Consider the following 19,765-nt stretch of genomic DNA (forward strand, 5'->3'; position numbering starts at 1 on the left):
CATTATTTACAAAACATATATTTGTTTGATAAGATTACAGTTATGTGAAGCTTGATTTCAATGACATTAGAAGCATGGGTCCTTCAAGTTTTGAACATCAGAATAATGCTAGGAATAATTATTACCTGCCCATTGATATGATGTATCCTTATACATCTCCCTCACCAGTCTTCCATCCACAGTATAGAGATACAGAGCATTGCCATCTGTAATGTACAGGTTACCATGCTGATGGGCAATACCAAAGCAATCATGTTTGAGCTTCAGTATCCTGTCCTTTATCAACTGACCATTGGTTACTCTGATAAAGTGGACCTGCTTGTACGTCACAGTAACAGCAACCAGATTGGAGTCAATGCTGCACATGGACCATGGTGCATTACGCAAGTCACAGTGGGCCACCACCTTGTAGGTCTGATCTAGGAGCTTCACTTTATTGTTTCTCCAGTCTGTGAGGAGAAGTTCTCCAGAAGCTGTCTCACAGATACCAGTTAGAGAGCATTGGTTTGTATCACCCTTAATCTTCACATTGTACTTCTTACTACTCTTCACTTTATTGTTTCTCCAGTCTGTGAGGAGGAGTTCTCCAGAAGCTGTCTCACAGATACTGCTTATCATGCATGTGGGTTCATCACCCTTAATCTTCACATTGTACTTCTTACTACTCTTCACTTTGATTATTTGATCAGGCTTGCTTACTGCCCCTGGTTGATATCTCTGGACCAGCTGGTGTGATGAACTTGATACTGGATCAAATACTTGGCCTGACTTGGTCAGATCACTTGTTCCGTTTCCAGGGCTATAACTTCTACATATACTAGATTCTGGATGGGATTTGTTTACCTTGAATCCTGAAGTTGTTTGGTGTTCAGTGTCAGACTGGGTGGTTTCTTTAGGTTTATTCTGTCTGCTATCCGTGTTCTGTGTTGTCTTTTTAGCAGGGTGTGATTGTTCCACTGTTCTCAGTATTTGTCCCAATCACGAGAGAGTGGACAGGGTTTGTTGGATGGTTGTATCAGGTCTAAAGGTAAGTGTCATTTCAGTCTTTGTTGTCATTTCTTGTAAAACTGATTCTACCTTAAGGGACTGGTCAATACATTTTCTGTACTTGATAAAACTAAGTGCTTCACTTTTGTCTTTTATTTTCAGGAAATCTTCATGATGACATGTAATATTTGTGATGGATTTAGTGCAGTTTTCAATATCAGTTTGAATTGATGTTCTCATTGTGACCAGAAATGTGTCCAACTCCTTCTTGGTATATTTCTCCAATTGATCCAAAGAATCATTAATTGTCTTTCGTAAAGTGTTGATTTCTTCCAGAATTGTTGTGTACGATTTCTCAAGAGACTTAATATTCTCCTCTAAGTCATCTTTCTCATGTATCAATTGCTGATGTTGTGCATAAATAGTTGCTGACAACTGCTTGAAGTCTCCTTTTTGATGCAGCTGTTTCACTTTGTCAGATATTAGTACCAAATGACTACATTTCCTACAAAAACATCAAATTAAATCATGTATGTGTTTTCCAAAGGATGGTTAATATTTTTAGATCTACAATTTATGTTGAATCATATTATTTTGTCACACAAAATATCTTTAAAAACATATGTCTCATAAAACCAGTTACAAATTCAAAGGTCAAGGTCACATAAAGGAGAATGAAATTTGTTTTTGCACTAAATTTATTTTGAGAACACCTTGACCTGTGAACATAAAAATTGGTATAGTGGTAAAATGGGCGAAAAAGACGTTTTTAGCCCCCGCCTAAGCCATAATATTATACCATTTATCAAGGGATTTGCTCCCATTTATAAACGCAATTTATTTGGCAAGGGATATCAATTCAACAAATTTGATTGTTTAATTTGAGATCACAAGGTAAAAGGTTGAGATCATCTGACTTTGTATAAAGAAATTGTTTTCTGCATGAAATCTACAGAATGCTTTCACATATGATCATCTATATCGCTATGCTTGTTAGGAGGAAAGAAAAATGATAATGAGGTCAAGAGGTCAAAGATCAAGGTCACCACGTGTTCTTGATGCATTACAATTGTTTATGTATATTTATATCTAGAAATCTCTTAGCATCATTTAAATCAGTATGCTGGTTTGTCTTTATGAAGAATGTCCCATCATGATTGTGAAGTCAGAGATCAAGGTCAAGGCCACAGGTACGGCTTTGCTCAATTTTCCAATTAACTCTTGTTTCATGAATGATGCAGTGGTTAAAAATCAATATTCAACCAAACCAAGATTACAATTAACATAAGAAATTTGAAAAAAAGTATCTGGCACTCTTGTGAGTTATTTACTATCCTGGGAGAGATAAAGGATGGCTAAAAATTGGTATAGACATTTAATAAAACCTCTTCATAGCAAGTGTATCTGTACTTACTGATGATTATGGAAATGGCAGACATGACATATCAGCTCACTGTGGTCCTCACAGAATATTGTCAGTTTTTCTTTCTGGTGCTCCTTACATTTGTCTTGTTCAACCACATCAGTCTCAGGCCATAGGCTGATGTTTTCTTTGCTCAAAATGGCATGCTTCTTATAAAGATAGTTATGATACTCCACACATTTGCTACAGTAAAATTTAGAACATTCCTCACAGTAAAATCCAGCCTCTGTGTTTCTATCATTTTCCTGACAGGTGAAACAAGAAAAGTCAAAAATAAAGTCACATCCTCTATGGATTGAACCCTCCATGTTGGAAGCCATTTGTGTCACTATTGATATTTTCGGTCGTTGAAAATTGAAATTCAATCTTAGTTACCAACGTCAGACGATATCCGGTCATGTGATTGTGTATTGTGTAGCACATTTTTTTATAAAGAACCTGTATCATATTACCAAGTTAGGCTATTTACAGTATAACGTGGTTTAAAATGTAAAAGTGAACTCTTTGTCAATGCTGTTGAATTTTATAAACTCTTCAATAGTCAATACATTGACAGATAAAGATTGTATATTTTAACTCAATGCAAAAGTTAAACGTCAGCGGAATAAATGCATTTTTATGTAAAATGTAAATTTAAATTTAACTTAAAATTGTGTAAAATATACAAACTATCATTAATCCAGGGATGTAAATAAATCAGAAACATTAAACTTAAAAAGGACCTTCAAAAGTTAACAATCTAGTTATTATACATTTAACAATGAAAACTTGCCCAGTCGTGAGTGTCACCTGTTTACCTTTTAATTATCTAGTGAACACTTCAAACATCCCCAGAAAGAATATATCAATATTGCTGCTCTAATTACTTTATAGTTTTCTGCAAATAAAGTAAATAACTAATAATAACTTATATTGATGCAAAGGTTATGGGCAAATTAATAGAATCATATTTAAAATTGGATTAAGAGCCCGAAGCTCTAGGATAGTTTAATTAATTTAAACTGTCCCTTATTTAATTTTAAATTTACTGAATACGTGTTTGATTCTTCTTTAAGATACTTGTGGCGTTTATGTTATATACTCAATAGCGGTATCCTCACTGGTCTGCTTTTTGTGCGGTTTTGCGTTTATGCCTCCTGGCTTTTGTTTATAAACAAACATTTCTGACCTAAAAGAAAACATTATTTCTTGCTGCCAATATCAATCGATTGTTGGTAATTTTATGTAAAAAAATAATGGCCTACTAAAAATCCATCTTGAAATGACATTTCCCATTAACTTCTTCACTTTTTTTTGCGATGGTCTGCTTGCAGGTGATAGGGTTCGACATGATTATTTTTGTTAAACTTCTTTGGGTTTCACACTACTTATTTTTTTTTATTATTATTCTGGTGAGACTCTAAAATATGTAAATAAATTGAGTTTAATTAAAAAAAAATAGAAAAATAATATTAGAAAGGTGTTTGGAAATTGCTGTTTTATTTATTTATTTTTGTTTTTTTTTTAATTTAAATTATTTAAAATCATATCCGCTAAACTGATTGTATATTTCTTTTGATGGTATCTATGCTTGATCTTTGTTTGTTAATGTTGGATATAATTTTAGTACCATCTATCCTATTTACAGCAGGAATACCCGATGTCATCATTGATACAAATGAGTGACAGTGGCGTTGTTTATGTAGTGTTTAAGTTAATGTTTTTTCGTAGTAAAAAAATATTGCTGAAATGCAGTAATGTCTGATGTGATAAATTATTCAATCAAAAACCAATATATAAACATGGTGTGTAGACACAAATAACGTTATTCCTTTAGTCCCACTAGAATATGCCCCCGAAAAACGTTTTTTTCGAAACCTAAACGCAGATTTCGAAACCTAAACTCGGACCCTAAGATCAAGGTCACAGGGGTCAAAATTTTTGTGCATATGGAAAGGCCTTGTCCATATACACATGCATACCAAACGTGAAGGTTACATCTGAAGCGACATAGAAGTAATGAGCATTTTTCGAAACCTAAATCCAAAAGTGTGACGGAAAGACAGACAGAGGGACGGACAGACAGGCAAACCGACAGTGCAGCACTATATGCCTGCCTTGGGGGGGGGGGGGGGGGGGGGGATTGAAACACAAGTATATCATAAAAGGGCCTGCAGCATGTTATATAGTTAATTATGTCATTGTATTGTTTGCATTTATTGTTTCAGCAAACACTAGCATTAATTTGGCATGTAATTTTTATGTATGTTTTTTCAAATAGGGTAAGGGTGTTTATTAGGGTAGGAATTGGGGGCCAAGTTGGAAACTGGATCCTGAAGGGTCATAACTTAGGATGCTTGGTCAAATAATAAACAAGCTAATAAACACTGAAGAGGCCTAAATTATTTCCCATGAAACTTGGTCAGATCATTGGTCCCAAGAAATTAAACTGGGTTGTGTGGGGTATAAAATTAGGTCACATGGTCAAAGAAAAGATTAAGCTTGTGAACACCCTAGAAGTCACATTTGTTTGCAAAATCTTCATGAAGATTGCTTTTTATCCCCCGCGATAGCGGAGGGATATTGTTTTGGCGTTCTCCGTCCGTCCATCCGGCACTTTTGTGTCCGGAGCCATATCTTGGAAGTGCTTTGGCGGATTTCATTGAAACATGGTATGAGTATATATATATATAGATATAAATAATAGGATGATGCACACCAAATGGCATTGTACACCATTTGTTAATAACGGAGTTATGGCCCTTTGTATCTTGAAAAATGTTTTTTTGTGTGTCTGGAGCCATATCTTGGAAATGCTTTGGCTGATGTCATTGAAACTTGGTATGAGTATATATATATGGATGAGAGGATGATGCACGCCGAATGGCATTGTACACCATCTGTTAATGACAGAGTTATGGCCCTTTGTAACTTGAAAAAATGCTTTTTTTGTGTCAAATATAACATTTTTGTGTCCAGAAGCATATTTGCGGGGGATATCAATTCAACGAATTTGCTTGTTCATTTGAATTTTGCGACGAGTGAGGTATAATTCCTGTCCATATAGGGACATTGCTGCCATGATGCTTGGAAGTTTATTTCTTATTTAGCTGTTATAAAAAACCCTCTGAAGACTCGAGTTTAATTTTGGACTCAAATTATACTAAAACTTGAACGTTAAAATATAATATGTGGGTTGATTGTTTGCCCTCTTTGCCTTGACATGAATGATCCACATTGGAGCCAACACATTTAATTGAAGGCCTTTCAGTAAGTCTGATCATCTAGACATTATGTAAATAATGTTCTTGCTGCTAGATTAAAATGAGGTGAAAGAATTAAGTTCTTGGCAAAGGTTGGTTACATTGGTGACATTTCACTGATGGATGCAATGGCACATGTTTTTGGTGAAGACTTTCTGTCTCCACTCTGGTTCTTTGGGTGGAATTTCTGTAGCTTAAAATGTTACACAGGTGATAACAAATTACTGATTCTTTTTGCCTTGCCATTAATTGTCGGAAATGTCATTGCCATGGAGTATTTTGCTTTATCTTATAGAAGATTTGACATTAAGTCAGCCTTGACTAATTGACTATCAAATTGATGTGGCATGTTCATCAACAGATATCTGTCCCTGAGGTTTATAGTCCAATTAGTTTTGTAGACCCTAAAAAGCAGAATATAAAAATTAATAGCTCCATTATTAAATATTTTTGTATTCAAGTAATATGATGTTTTTGCTTTGTTGTATCCAGCTAAAACATTGATTCTTGTTAACTCATGAGAGTTATAGCACACAGGATATACATTCAAATTGATACCAGAATGGATTTTATATAATTAACTAGTAAAGACATAAGAGGATCAGTCTTGGAGTTAATTGAAGAACTCTTGTTTATGTCATGTCCGATTGTCAACCGACATGTTTAAAATAGCATTCTGAAATCATTTGCACATGCAATTAGTTATATCCCCCCTAAACTCCCAATCCTCTTAGAAATATAAATATGTCAAATAAACCTGCTTATATTTTATAATTCAATCGCACTCTGAGAAAACGGGGTTAAATGCATGTTAGTAATGTGTTCCCAAATAAGCCTGTGCAGTCTGCACAGGCTGATCATTGACAACACTTTCTGCCCAAACTGGAATTTCGCCATGAGTATTCCTTTAAAAAAAAATTCAAGAAAAGTGGAAAGTGTCATCCCTGATAAGCGTGTGCGGGGATTATACTTTACCTACATGCAATAAACCCCCTTTTCGCAGAGTGAGGCTCAATTTAAACACATATGTTAATTCTGTAGATGGACACATCAGTTCTTCAAGGTGGGTCTACATGAGATGGTTGTCACGGCAACAGACCAGCTGGGAACCTCCCTAGAGGTCACAACCTCCAGCATCTTTGTACAGGAACCTATCACAGGGCTCAGAATTGCTGGACCAAGCAGGGTTACCTACCAAAGGTAACTCTTATTTAATGGGCAGTTTTTATTTTCACAATATTGGGAATGAGGGAAAGGCCTATTGGATTGGGAAAAAGCATGGCGCTTTTACTTATGTTGGGAAAATGGTGTGGTGTTTTTACTGACTTACCTTAAAATTGAGAATGAATGCATCACAGTTGATGGTGACAGTGTTTAGCTGTTCAGCAAGGTAAGAGGCAGAATACAACATTGTTAGATATTATGGGCAAAGACAGCAGCGATTTTTATATAGGGAAATGAAAACCCTTCCTGGTTACATGCCTCAGCATGAGAAAAGGAGTAAACTGACACAGTGAAAAATAATTGTTCACTTCATAATAGTCTAAAGTGGCAATTAAAATGTATTTAAACAAGAAGCTGTTATTCATTTTAGGAGTTGTGTTTGATTATTAGTTTTATCACTTTGCACAAAATTATATATCCTTCCAATGATGGATTATTATAAATATATATTTTTATGCCCCCGAAGGTGGGAATATAGTGAGCAAATTGTCTGTCTGTCTGCCTGTCTGTCTGTTTTGTCCTTCCGTCACACTTTTGCGTTTAGGTTTAAAAATATTATCATAAATTCTATGTCCCTTGAGATATAACCTGTTATTATTATACCCCCACACATGAAGGGGGTATATAGGAGTGAACTTGTCTAAAGGTCTGTCGGTCGGTCGTTCCGCTCTCTAATTCAAGTTGTTTTTATCCGCTCTTCACCAAACTAGGTCAGATGTTGTATCTAGATGATGTCTAAGTCAAGTTCGAATATGGGTCATGCCGGGTCAACGACTAGGTTACGGGGTCACTTAGTGTGTTTTAAACATTGAGCACAGTGTCCGCTCTCTAATTAAAGTAGTTTTCATCTAGATGATGTCTAGTTATTGTGGTAGTGTTAGTTTTGTGATGTTGATGACATTTCTGCTGTTGATGATGATGTAGGAGGAATATGGAGAAATATGGCTTTAAACTATTGTTAGCCGGATTTTTTTCGAAAAAATCTCGGCTTATAGATTGATGTTGTCGGGCGGGCGGGGGGGCGGGCGGGCGGGCGGGGTGGCGGCGTGCTCGAAAATGTTAAAGTTCTTATTTCATGGTATAACTTTGGTATGCTTGGACCTAGAGTCTTCAAACTTGACATGAAGGTTGGCCAGGATTAACAGATGACCACTGGTCATTTCAAGGTCATTCATTTGAAGGTCAAGGTCACTGTGACCTTCAATATAAAAAATGTTAAAGTTGTTATAACTTTGGTATGCTTGGACCTAGAGTCTTGAAACTTGACATGAAGGTTGGCCATAACTAGTTAGTAACCACTGGTCATTTCAAGGTCATTCATTTGAAGGTCAAGGTCACTGTGACCTTGAATGTAAAAATGTTAAAGTTCTTATTTCATGGTATAACTTTGGTATGCTTGGACCTAGAGTCTTCAAACTTGACATGAAGGTTGGCCAGGATTAACAGATGACCACTGGTCATTTCAAGGTCATTCATTTGAAGGTGAAGGTCACTGTGACCTTCAATATAAAAATGTTAAAGTTGTTATAACTTTGGTATGCTTGGACCTAGAGTCTTGAAACTTGACATGAAGGTTGGCCAGAACTAGTAAGTAACCACTGGACATTTCAAGGTCATTCATTTGAAGGTCAAGGTCACTGTGACCTTGAATGTAAAAATGTTAAAGTTGTTATAACTTTGGTATGCTTGGACCTAGAGTCTTGAAACTTGACATGAAGGTTGGCCAGAACTAGTAAGTAACCACTGGACATTTCAAGGTCATTCATTTGAAGGTCAAGGTCACTGTGACCTTGAATGTAAAAATGTTAAAGTTCTTATTTCATGTTATAACTTTGGTATGCTTGTACCTAGAGTCTTCAAACTTGAAATAAAGATTGGCCAGTACTAGAAGATGACCACTGGTCATTTCAATGTCATTCATTTGAAGGTCAAGGTCACTGTGACCTTAAATGTTAAAATGTTAAAATTGTTATAACTTTGGTATGCTTGGACATAGAGTCTTCAAACTTGACATGAAGGTTTGCAAGCACACTTAGATGACCACTGGTCATTTCAAGGTCATTCATTCTAAGGTCAAGGTCACTGCTAGAACTGGTGTGATAGAAACCTTTTGGAGTGATCATAAGGCTGTCTGGATTTCTGTGTAGGTATGTGAAAGCAAAACAATAAATAGTATTATTTCATCTAAGTTTATTTTCTTACATTTGATAATGAAATTGATGGAAACTTCAAACAATATGTTACTAATTTGCTAATAAAAAAATTGAGATCAAACTTTCCTAATTGTCAATTCAAGTTCATATTTGTGACCTTAAATGTTATTGTTGTTCATGTATATGCATGCATTCAAAACATAACACAAGGTTTGCTCATGCCTTGAAAAGTACTTACATTTCATTTTGACCTTTGAACAATATTTCAGTAATTTAAGTATTGCATTGACAAAAACACGAAAGGTACTTTCCTGTCATTTAAATCAAAAATCCGGCTTCAATGCGGTCATCTCCGACCGCGGAACTCTTGTTGATGTTTATTTTAAATTCATTTTGTTCTTATTCTGGTCATATTCTTTTTACTATTAATTAAGGGAAAATTAGAAAGACATTTGGATGTCAGTTTTCCATTTTCAAAGCCATTTCATTCCATTTAAGATGAAACCACTTGCAAAAAGTACCCTTTAAACTGAGGTAATTGTTAGTTTAAATAATGCTTCTCTCAGAACTTAAAACATCCTTTTATGGTATCATGTCTTTAATATTTTTATTTGATATTGCATTTAAATGAGTTTTGTGCAACCAATTTATGTTTTATAGTTCAGTAATCTGTAAGTGGTGTTGAGGGTTTTATATTTCAGATAGAAAAAAACAACAGAATTTTAAGTTGGAAAGCATGTTGATTCATTTTGTTGTATTTAAGAGACTTTGCAATTGACACCAATGATTGAGCTTTGTAGGGTTGTCTTTGCAATTGACACCAATGAATCGAACTTTGTAGGGATGTTTCTAATTTTGAAATGTGAAGCAGGAAGACATGAATGACAATTAGATACAAAATCAAAACACAGGTTGCCATGGCGTAGTCCGCCTAGAGACACACAGTTGGAGCATTCTTTACATCTCCCAAGGACACCAAGGACTGATTCTAGTCCCCTGAAATGGATGCAAGAGCGTTTTAAATAAGCCTTTAAAAATGACTTTTTGCTTATGAAATTAAAGTAATTTTCCCTGTATGATTCCATTATTTAAGATCTGATCTAATAACTGTATATTACATATTTCAAGTTCTGTGCTATTGGTATTTTTTTCCTACAAAGAATGCTTTTGTTCCATAAGGATAACACCTGTACAGCCTGAAACAAAATCAATCAATGAGACGTTATAATATTTTCTGATAATAAATTAAATGAATGAAAAGTTAATAATTTTACTATAATAAAAATATTCATTAAAAATATATCTTATTTTCTGATCATTAAATAAATCAATAATAAGTTATGATATTTTATGATTAAAATAAATCAATAAAAAGTAATATCATTTTATGATAGAATAACCTGAGAAAAATGCAGTGTAGCTTAGTTTTTGTATTTCACTTTCCATCCCACCCAAGCTATTGCTATCAAACTTGAAATATAATCTTATAAGTTTGTTTTATGTCTTTACAAATGCTCAAAAGATTGTTGAAAATATGCCTGTACTCAGAATTGTCTTTAATGTACCACTTCTTTAAAACATAAGCGATCAATATGTTTCAATTATGGTCCTCTTCAGGTTTGAATATAACTATATTACCTTGATCTTATTGAATATGAACAATTTTCCCATGATGGCATACGTTATACTGTCAAGCACTCAAATAGTCGAGCGCGCTGTCTTCTTACAGCTCTTGTTATAAAGGGTGTTTTAGTTGTCATAGAGCCGTCTTGAAGCCATTTAAGACTCAATCTTTATGAAACTTGTTATGATAGTCGAGCGCGCTGTCTTCTTACAGCTCTTGTTATTAAGAGTGTTTTAGTTGTCATAGAGCCGTCTTGAAGCCAATTATGACTCTATCTTTATGAAACTTGATTGCAAAGGTTTTGTCTTGACAATTACTAGGCTGAGTTCATATTTGGGTCACATGCATCCAAAAACTAATTCATTGTGTCAAATGTCATAAAAGGTTGTTACCACTCTAGAGGCCACATTTATGAATCAATTATGGTCATAATAGTTATCTTAACAATATTTAGGCCAAATTTGAATCTGGGTCACATGCAACAAACTCAAGGTCACACAATCAAATTTTAGTAAAAACTTTGTAACCTCTTTAGAGGTAACATTTATGACTCAATCTTAATCATGCTTGGTTAGAATGTTTATCTTGGAAATATGTAAGCTGAATTTGAATCTGGATAACAAAACTTGATGTCCTTTGGCCACAATGTTATCTTGACAATATGAAGGCTTTGTTTAACTCATTTATGCCTAGTGGACTCTCCCATCCTGCTAAATTGGATCAATTTATTTCCAAAATTAGGGATGTCTAGTATATTTATTATGCTCCCCAAAAATCTTTGGGGGGAGCATATAGTCGCCACTTCATCTGTCCGTGCGTGTGTCCATCCGTGCACAATTTTTGTCCAGGCTATTTCTCAGCAAGTGATGACCGGAATTCAATTAAACTTTATTGGAAGCTTCACTACCAAGAGGAAATGTGCTTATTATCAGCCGGTTCTGGTCGGATGATTTTTCACAGAGTTATGGCCCTTTGAAATTTTCTATAAACTGTACATATAGTGCAATTCTTGTCCCCCCCAACTACTGACTGGAATTCAATGAAGCTTTATGGGAAGCTTAACTACCTTGAGGAGATGGGCATGTTATTTGTGGGTTCTGGTTAGATGATTTATTTAGAGAGTTTTGGCCCTTTTAAATTTTTAAGTTGCTAAACCATCCATCGTTTTATATTGTACTAAGTTATGCCCCTCAAGACGTTTCCTTTTATCTGAATATATAGTGCAATATCGTGACAAAAAAAAACTTTGGGGAGCATCACCCGTCTCAGACGGTTTCTTGTTTCTATATTTAGAATATTTCTTACAGAAATTCCTTTAAGCAAACAGCGCAAACCCTGATGAGATGCTGCATCATGCCGCGTCTGGGTCTACGCTGTTTGCCAAGGCCTTTTTTCTAGACGGTAGGCATAAATGGGTTAAATCTGGATCTGGAAGTGGGCTCAAAATCTAGTTCACCATGTCAATTCTTCAACAAGTGGTGTGTGTGAATACAGTCAAACCTGAATTCAGCGGTCATTCAAGGGAAATGATCAAAGTGACCGTTGTCAACAGGTGACCGTTGAATTCGTATCACAATTTTAAGATGGTTTGTCAGTTGTTAGTATTGCTACGTCCTTACCCCACTCATTCATTTGCATACAGTGTAAAACAAAGGCTCATTGCCGTTAACTTAGCATAATAACATAATTAACTTACATGTGTATATTGAATTATACAGAATAATATCTTATATATTGATTTAATTTCATATTGTTAAATTAAAGCAATGTTGTTTTCAACCCTCGTATAATTCTTTACTCATGCATCTCGTTCATTCAGTAAATAAAGCTTGTCGCGTGCCGTTGACGTCACGTCCCTACAAGTCTAAAAAGCGGATTCGCTGTCATAAACCAATAGTACGGTGTAATTGTACCGTTCTAAAAAGATGCAAAAAGTTTGTTAAAAATTATTTGTACGCAAACATCACACAAAAGCATTTTTATTCAACAACCTCATACAAAATACAAACATTCATTCATTCTTTATCCAAAAAAACATAGCACATCACGCACACAAAAAAAAGATAACTTATCATGCAAAAAAACTTAAAAACACACACAACCATTATCACTCACAACAAACAAAACAATTCACTCCACGCTAAAAAACTCGCTTATCTTCTTTTGAACACTAGCACACTTGACCCTGTGCGCTAAGAATTCGTCTTGAAATTTCATAATGGAGTCGAGCATCACCTGGTTGTTCTTTGCCAAAGCAACGTTCTTAAGGTGATCAATAAACTGGCACGTATCACTGACGGAGCAGGATGGGGGAAGTGCAGAGTTTTCTTCTCATCGATATCCGCATCCGGCTGTGTGGGTTTCAGTTTCTCTATAAGTTTGGTCGCAGGCCTCTCCCAGTCTGTGATGTTGGTCTCACAAATTGCCAGATCCTTATCAACGGCAGTCAGATCCCTGATGTCTTCATCAAACAGATCCCGAGAAACACACAGGAACGCGAGGGGAAAATCGTCTTCAGGGTTGTCCTGAATCTCTGTGTCTGCGGGCGACAGTAACGCATTTGAACCGCTGATGATTTGTGGACTAAATCCGCACTTCTGGAAACACGATCGTTTCCTTTTTAATATCCAACCAAACTGCAGCAATCCAATAGATTGCCTCCAAGATTGTAATGTCACGAAGGATCTCGTGTCATATTTTGGACGCTTCAAACTCAAATTTCCATTCGATTCATATTCCTCTATAATTTCTCGCTTGCGCTGAAGCACACTCTGCACTTGCGTACGTCCAACACAGAGCTCACATGCTATCACACGCGAACTTTTTCCAGATTCAAACAGTTTCAAACACTTGACTCGCTCCTCTAATGTGAGAAACTTGTTTACCACTCATTGTTATTTTGTGATTTATTAATCCGATTGCTTTAAAAAATGTTGTGTACCCTAGAAAGCTCTTTTAAAGAATGATCAGAAAATGTAATTTTTAAATCGATACTCAATGTTGTAAGTACAATGTACTAATTAGCGGTCATTTAATAAGAAATAATTACTGTAAACGTGTCACAAACTCTGACATATTTTCTTTTGAAGATACCCCCACTATTATCCCCGGAAAAGAAACCATCTCAACACCTTATTATTTGTTTACTCGCAGCGGGCCGCATTTATAATATCAAAGACAATTACCGCTATCAGACGCTTTAACCCCAAAATAGGCGGACACATGATGTGCTGTGTTTTTAATTTTCGCGACTGGAGACGACTGACGCGTTACCGTTGATTTCAGGTCAAATTTGAATTTCAGAGTGGAATACAGTGGCCGTTGGCTGTTATGGACAGGTTTCCGTTAAATTCAAGTGTAATATAGTGTTTTTCGTCGGGGGGATTCCAGACTGACCGTTGTCTGCAGGTGACCGGTAAATTCAGGTGGCCGCTAAGGTCAGTTTCGACTGTACTTAAGTGAAATAATGGTCCACTTGTTTTCATCCTACATTAAAATCTACAAATGGTATGCACCATTTTAAATAAGACTTTCTATAACCTTTTTCTTATTCCGGTCATTCAGTGCATGGCCCAAAAGAACATGGATCAGTTTTGGCAATAAACAGCCGTAAATTTGCTGCCACCAGTCCACGTTGAATTTGTGAACAATTGTTAAATCTGAACTCAAATGTCTTCTTCTAATTTTATTTCACATTCACACATTTATTTAAGAAAGTACATAAAGAAATACACTAGTATGATAAGTAATGAAAAGTTCATTTATAAGTGTTGATATCAAGGCACAAGTTTTCAATAGTCTATATTCAAAGCATCCATCTGTTTCCCTCCCCTTTTTCTTTGCAAAACTGCATTTATATACTTTTCAAATAAGAATGTATGCAAATTTGTGGAAATTTGCAGAAGTGACCATGATTTTGGCAATTTGCAGAAATGAAAAGATTTATAGCAATTTGCAGAAATCAAGAGGTACTCATGGGAGAGATGGCCTGCAACTGGTATTTATCAGAAGTATGTGAAACCAGGGAAAAGATAAAAGAAATATTGTATAGCTTTCAGCTTGTACTTAATTCAAAGGCCAAAATAAGCTTATTAAATAAATGCACCAATACAAAATTGCCCTTTTTGCATACACTGCAACGCGGATATATCGCAATTGTTGGGGTCCAAAGATCGCGAGCGTGATATATCCAGCACGCGATATAACTCGAGAAATGTCTAACTAAATTGTTTTGCGATTAATTTGTCAAATTTCCCCAATGTTTTCATTTTATGTACGGCGCTACTACATATTTGTATAGTGATTATTGCAAACCAATTCTACAATAAACATTTTTCATAACTACATATGTATCTTTATTTATCATAAAAACCGAAATGTAAATTATATTTTTCATTTTCATGTACGATCGCTCGCGAAACAGTTCAAAACAAGAATTCTTGCCGTAAACAAACGTATAAAATATAATTGTGCATATATTCGAATTAACGCTTATAAATAGTCCTAATGAAGGAACTGAAACAGCGTAACGGTAACGATACAGCGTATTTGAATTATATTTTATTAAGAGGAAATGTCAATGCCACATAATTCGCGAGATACCGCGGTACTTTAGTTGAAATTCACAATGAAACTTTTAATGAAAATAAAATTATCTCAATGCTGTACCTGCTACGAAACTTTCATTTAGTTATAAATACACCCACGCACATTTTTCATGCGCTTTTTATCAGAACAAAGAAATTCATGACCAGTACCGAAATTTAACAATTTATATACCAGTAAACTGCCATTATTACCTTTGAAATGACACTAATTGGTTATTTGTTAAGTGTTAAAAACAACCCCAGCCATGTGTACACAACACTGTCACTTATCGACTGTTTTTCACGCTTCACTGCATGCCATAGTCATACATGCCAGATGTCCCGATCTCGGCGGGACAGTCCCGCTTTTGGGCCCTTTGTCCCGGCGTCCCGATATTAGACGATTTTTCCTGACATTTGTTAAAACGATGTAAGGTCAATAGGTTCCCAATAAAATTCGCTATTCAAGCTCTGTTTGGCTAACACTTACCACGGCTAATCCCTTTATTGCCCCCAATTAACAATCCGATTCTACTTCTTGGTGTACCAGTGTTGTTTATGACACCTTATCAGCGATTTATCGGCTGATTATTGATTTTATCAGGCATTCACACCATGGTGATACCCATCCTGTCTAGTGTAATTGTTATAAAAACAACAAGGTGCTATGCATGACAGTTTGACCCTACACCAATTAAGCTAAAAACAACGAGGTGCTATGCATGACAGTTTGACCCTACTCCAAAAAAGCCGCGACAATTGACAAGTAACAAACTGCGCATGGATACATGCTTAAAAAATCATCGCAACAAACAGTAAAAGTGGCCGCGCATTCCGTGTCAAGCTGATGTAACTGTTCTGTAGATAGTTTACTGTAACCCGTACTTTCAGTGTACTGGATAGCCTCCCCTGCGTTAATGTTTGCCATTGAAAGTAATATAATGAGTATTGTTGTCGTAATTTTCTAGATTTTGTACTCTACAAAGTTGAATATTATCTTTGTTGTTTGCTATTTTCTTATTTAATAAAACTGTTATTGTTATGTTTTAGATTTCATGCTTCATATCAGATGTTTTATGTCTTGAATAAAAGTATCAAGAGTTTGTGTTAGTACTATACTGACTACAGTAAAGGTGGAATGATAGATCGTTTTAGGTGTCCTGCTTGTTGGTCAAATGTCCCGACAATTTTTTATGGAATGTCCCGGTTTGGACCTAAAAAATTCTGGCATGTATGGCCATAGTAAGCCGCGACATATAGGGTGTTAATACTAGCTAGAACCGGTTCTTATCTAAAGTTAGCGAATTCTCAGATTAAAACATGTTATTAAGTGATTATGCTCGTCGGATTTTTGGGAGCCATAACTAAAGCGCGATATATTGGACAGCCTGATATAACGGTCCGCGATATATTGGCGTTGCAGTGTAAATGTTTTTTCCTGACACGTTACTTGAAAAACTGTTGCTATTGCTCATATATTGTTTTAGATTTTTTTTTTAAATTTTATCTGGAAGATTTATTAAAAATAATAAAGAGGTAACAACTTTAAATTTAATAGATAACATATCTCATTTGGGGGATGTGCAGTGCATAAGGACCATAAATCTTGCAATCATATTTTAAGAGTTATTTGTCTTTGTTGATTATTTTACTTTAATTTTCTCTGGAGAATATCTTAAAAATTAAACAAGGTATCATTTTGAAATTTAATAGGTGGGTAGATCTAATTGAGGGGATGGGATGTAACTTTCACAAAGACACTACTCTTGCTGCCATATTTACAGTTATTGCCCCCTTTGTGTATTTTATACTTATATTTTCCAGAGCATGTCTTGGTAATTAATAGAGGTATCGACTTAGAACTTAATTTGTACAAAGTCGTCAAGCAGTGGAAGCCCAGTATATAAGAACTGTTACTCATACTTTCATTGCACAGTTATTGCCTTTGCAAATGATCATGTGGAATTGGTGTCTAGGTGTTACAATTTTCATGGAGACGGTTTATATCTTGAATAGTCACAACACAGTATATAGACTACATTTTATTGAAACTCTAAAATTATAAATATATACACCGTCACCAATTAAATTAAAGAATAACTCACTCACACTTTTTGTACTATAACATGAATACACTCAATTCCATATCCCCAGCTTCTCGCTGTTCCTGGCTTTTATTCAAATCTGCCTACCCTTTCATATTTGGATGTTGTGATAGTGTGGATAATGACCCTGATAGGCCCCTAACATTTAATTAATATTTATTATAGCAACTGTTGAAATATCTGACAAACAGACTCTTGCAACAGAAGAGACCAGCTGCAGTTCATATACTAAAAATTAAAACATAGGGAATATGGTGACCATAGCATAAGGTATGCAGATGAAACTAGCATCACATAACTGCAACTGTAAATGCAGTGGGGAGGGGAGGTTTTTCAATCTGGAAATTGAAATTACAAGTTGTACTTGTTAGTACAGGACATTCTGCCCTGTCCTGTAATATAAGGTAGAGTAATGTTAATTATGTTGGTCTCATGGATTTACTCAAGATTATTATACATGAACATCATCCTTTTCTAACAGTCACACTGCCTTAAACACTATGATGTCATTGCCATCCATTCCTACAATGATTGATCCTGTGTTCTTACTGTAGTAGACAGACATAGGGCGAGTCACACCATCATTCTCTGTGATCACCTCTGCCAGTACCGGTATCTGTCTCCTATCTTTGTCAACCTGGTAGATTTTGTTAGACCAGCATCCACACACCAGAACATGTTCTGAATCTGTCACATGCAGGCCAGGTAGTGAGTCCAGGCCAGGTACAGTCAGGGTGGAAATCACTGTGCCATCCCTGGACAGGGTGACCAGCTGGTCACTGTCCTCGTTGGTCACATATATCCTGTCTCCATCTGGACTCACTGCACAGGACATTACTGTGGTATAGAAGACAGTAATGATGAGATGTTATTATGTGGAAATGAAGGGTGTGATATAAAAAGTAGTGAGTCTAATGATCTTGATATACAATATAGCCCAGCTTTTTTTATTTTGTTATGTGTAAAGTACAAATATAAAAACACTTTATAAAATTGTAATTAATATTACTATTATTATTTAACATAATGTAAAGTAATGACAACTATAAAGAACAGTTGTATTGTGGATGCGTATATTGTGGTTCTTTTATTTAGATACATTGTTTAAGTGTTTGACTTTGTGGAATAAGTATCAAAGATATAATTGTCTAACTTAAATATATAATTGTAGATGTAGCATGAAAATATTTCCTTAATTTGCAAAACATGGTATTAGGGAATATGCATTAAAGACTACATAGTTAATTTGGTTTAAGCTGTCCTGATCATTATTTACAAAACATAAATTTGTTTGATAAGATTACTGGTATGTGGAGCTTGATTTCAGTGACAGTAGAAGCATGGGCCTAAAAGTTTTGAACATCAGAATAATGCTAGGAATAATTATTACCTGTGTGTTCACCTGATGTATCCTTATACATCTCCCTCACCAGTCTTCCATCCAGAGTATGGAGATACAGAGCATTAAAATCTGTAATGTACAGGTTACCATGCTGATGGGCAATACCCAAGCAATAATGTTGGAACTGCAGTATCCTGTCCTTTATCAACTGTCCATTGATCACTCTGATGAAGTTGATTTCTTTTCCATGCCAATTACTGACCGCCACCAGACTGGAGTCAATGCTGCACATGGACCATGGTTGCCAAGGCAAGTCACAGTGGGACACCACCTTGTAGGTCTGATCCAGGAGCTTCACTTTCTTGTTCCTCCAGTCTGCGATGAGGAGTTCTCCAGAAGCTGTCTCACAGATACTTGATATACAGCATGTTGATTCATCACCCTTAATCTTCACACTGTACTTATTACTACTCTTCACTTTTATGATTTGATCAGACCTGTTTACTGCCCCTGGTTGATGTCCCTGGACCAGCTGGTGTGATGAACTTGATACTGGATCAGACACCTGGCCTGACTTGGTCAGATCACTTGTTCCGTTTCCAGGGCTAGAACTTCTAGATGTACTAGATTCTGGATGGGATTTGTTTACCTTGAATCCTAAAGTTGTTTGGTGTCCAGGGTCAGACTGGCTGGTATCTTTAGGTTTATTCTGTCTGCTATCTGTGTTCTGTGTTGTCCTTTTAGCAGGGTGTGATTGTTCCACTGTTCTCAGTATTTGCCCCAATCCTGAAAGAGTGGACAGGGTTTGTTGGATGGTTGTATCAGGTCTAAAGGTAAGTGTCATTTCAGTCTTTGTTGTCATTTCTTGTAAAACTGATTCTACCTTAAGGGACTGGTCAATACATTTTCTGTACTTGATAAAACTAAGTGCTTCACTTTTGTCTTTTATTTTCAGGAAATCTTCATGATGACATGTAATATTTGTGATGGATTTAGTGCAGTTTTCAATATCAGTTTGAATTGATGTTCTCATTGTGACCAGAAATGTGTCCAACTCCTTCTTGGTATATTTCTCCAGT

The 19,765-nt window shown here is 35.7% G+C and overlaps 2 protein-coding genes across 2 annotated transcripts in view; one reads left to right on the top strand and one right to left on the bottom strand.

Annotated features, from left to right (window-relative positions):
• The window catches only part of LOC127854698 (uncharacterized), a 45,880-nt gene that overhangs the window by 4,842 nt on the left and 21,273 nt on the right, over positions 1-19,765 (top strand). The window contains exon 3 of the mRNA XM_052389757.1: positions 6,694-6,852. Coding sequence (XP_052245717.1) covers positions 6,694-6,852 — 159 coding nt within the window. The remainder of the gene's footprint in view (positions 1-6,693; positions 6,853-19,765) is intronic.
• LOC127854825 (E3 ubiquitin-protein ligase TRIM33-like) lies at positions 702-2,929 on the bottom strand. Its single transcript, XM_052389891.1, has 2 exons — positions 2,402-2,929; positions 702-1,492 (listed from the first exon to the last, which is right to left on the bottom strand). Exons 1-2 carry the CDS (start codon positions 2,728-2,730, stop codon positions 979-981), a joined length of 843 nt encoding a protein of 280 aa, XP_052245851.1. The 5' UTR covers positions 2,731-2,929; the 3' UTR covers positions 702-978.

This window comes from Dreissena polymorpha, chromosome 13 (assembly GCF_020536995.1).
Source record: "Dreissena polymorpha isolate Duluth1 chromosome 13, UMN_Dpol_1.0, whole genome shotgun sequence".
Classification (NCBI taxonomy): domain Eukaryota; kingdom Metazoa; phylum Mollusca; class Bivalvia; order Myida; family Dreissenidae; genus Dreissena; species Dreissena polymorpha.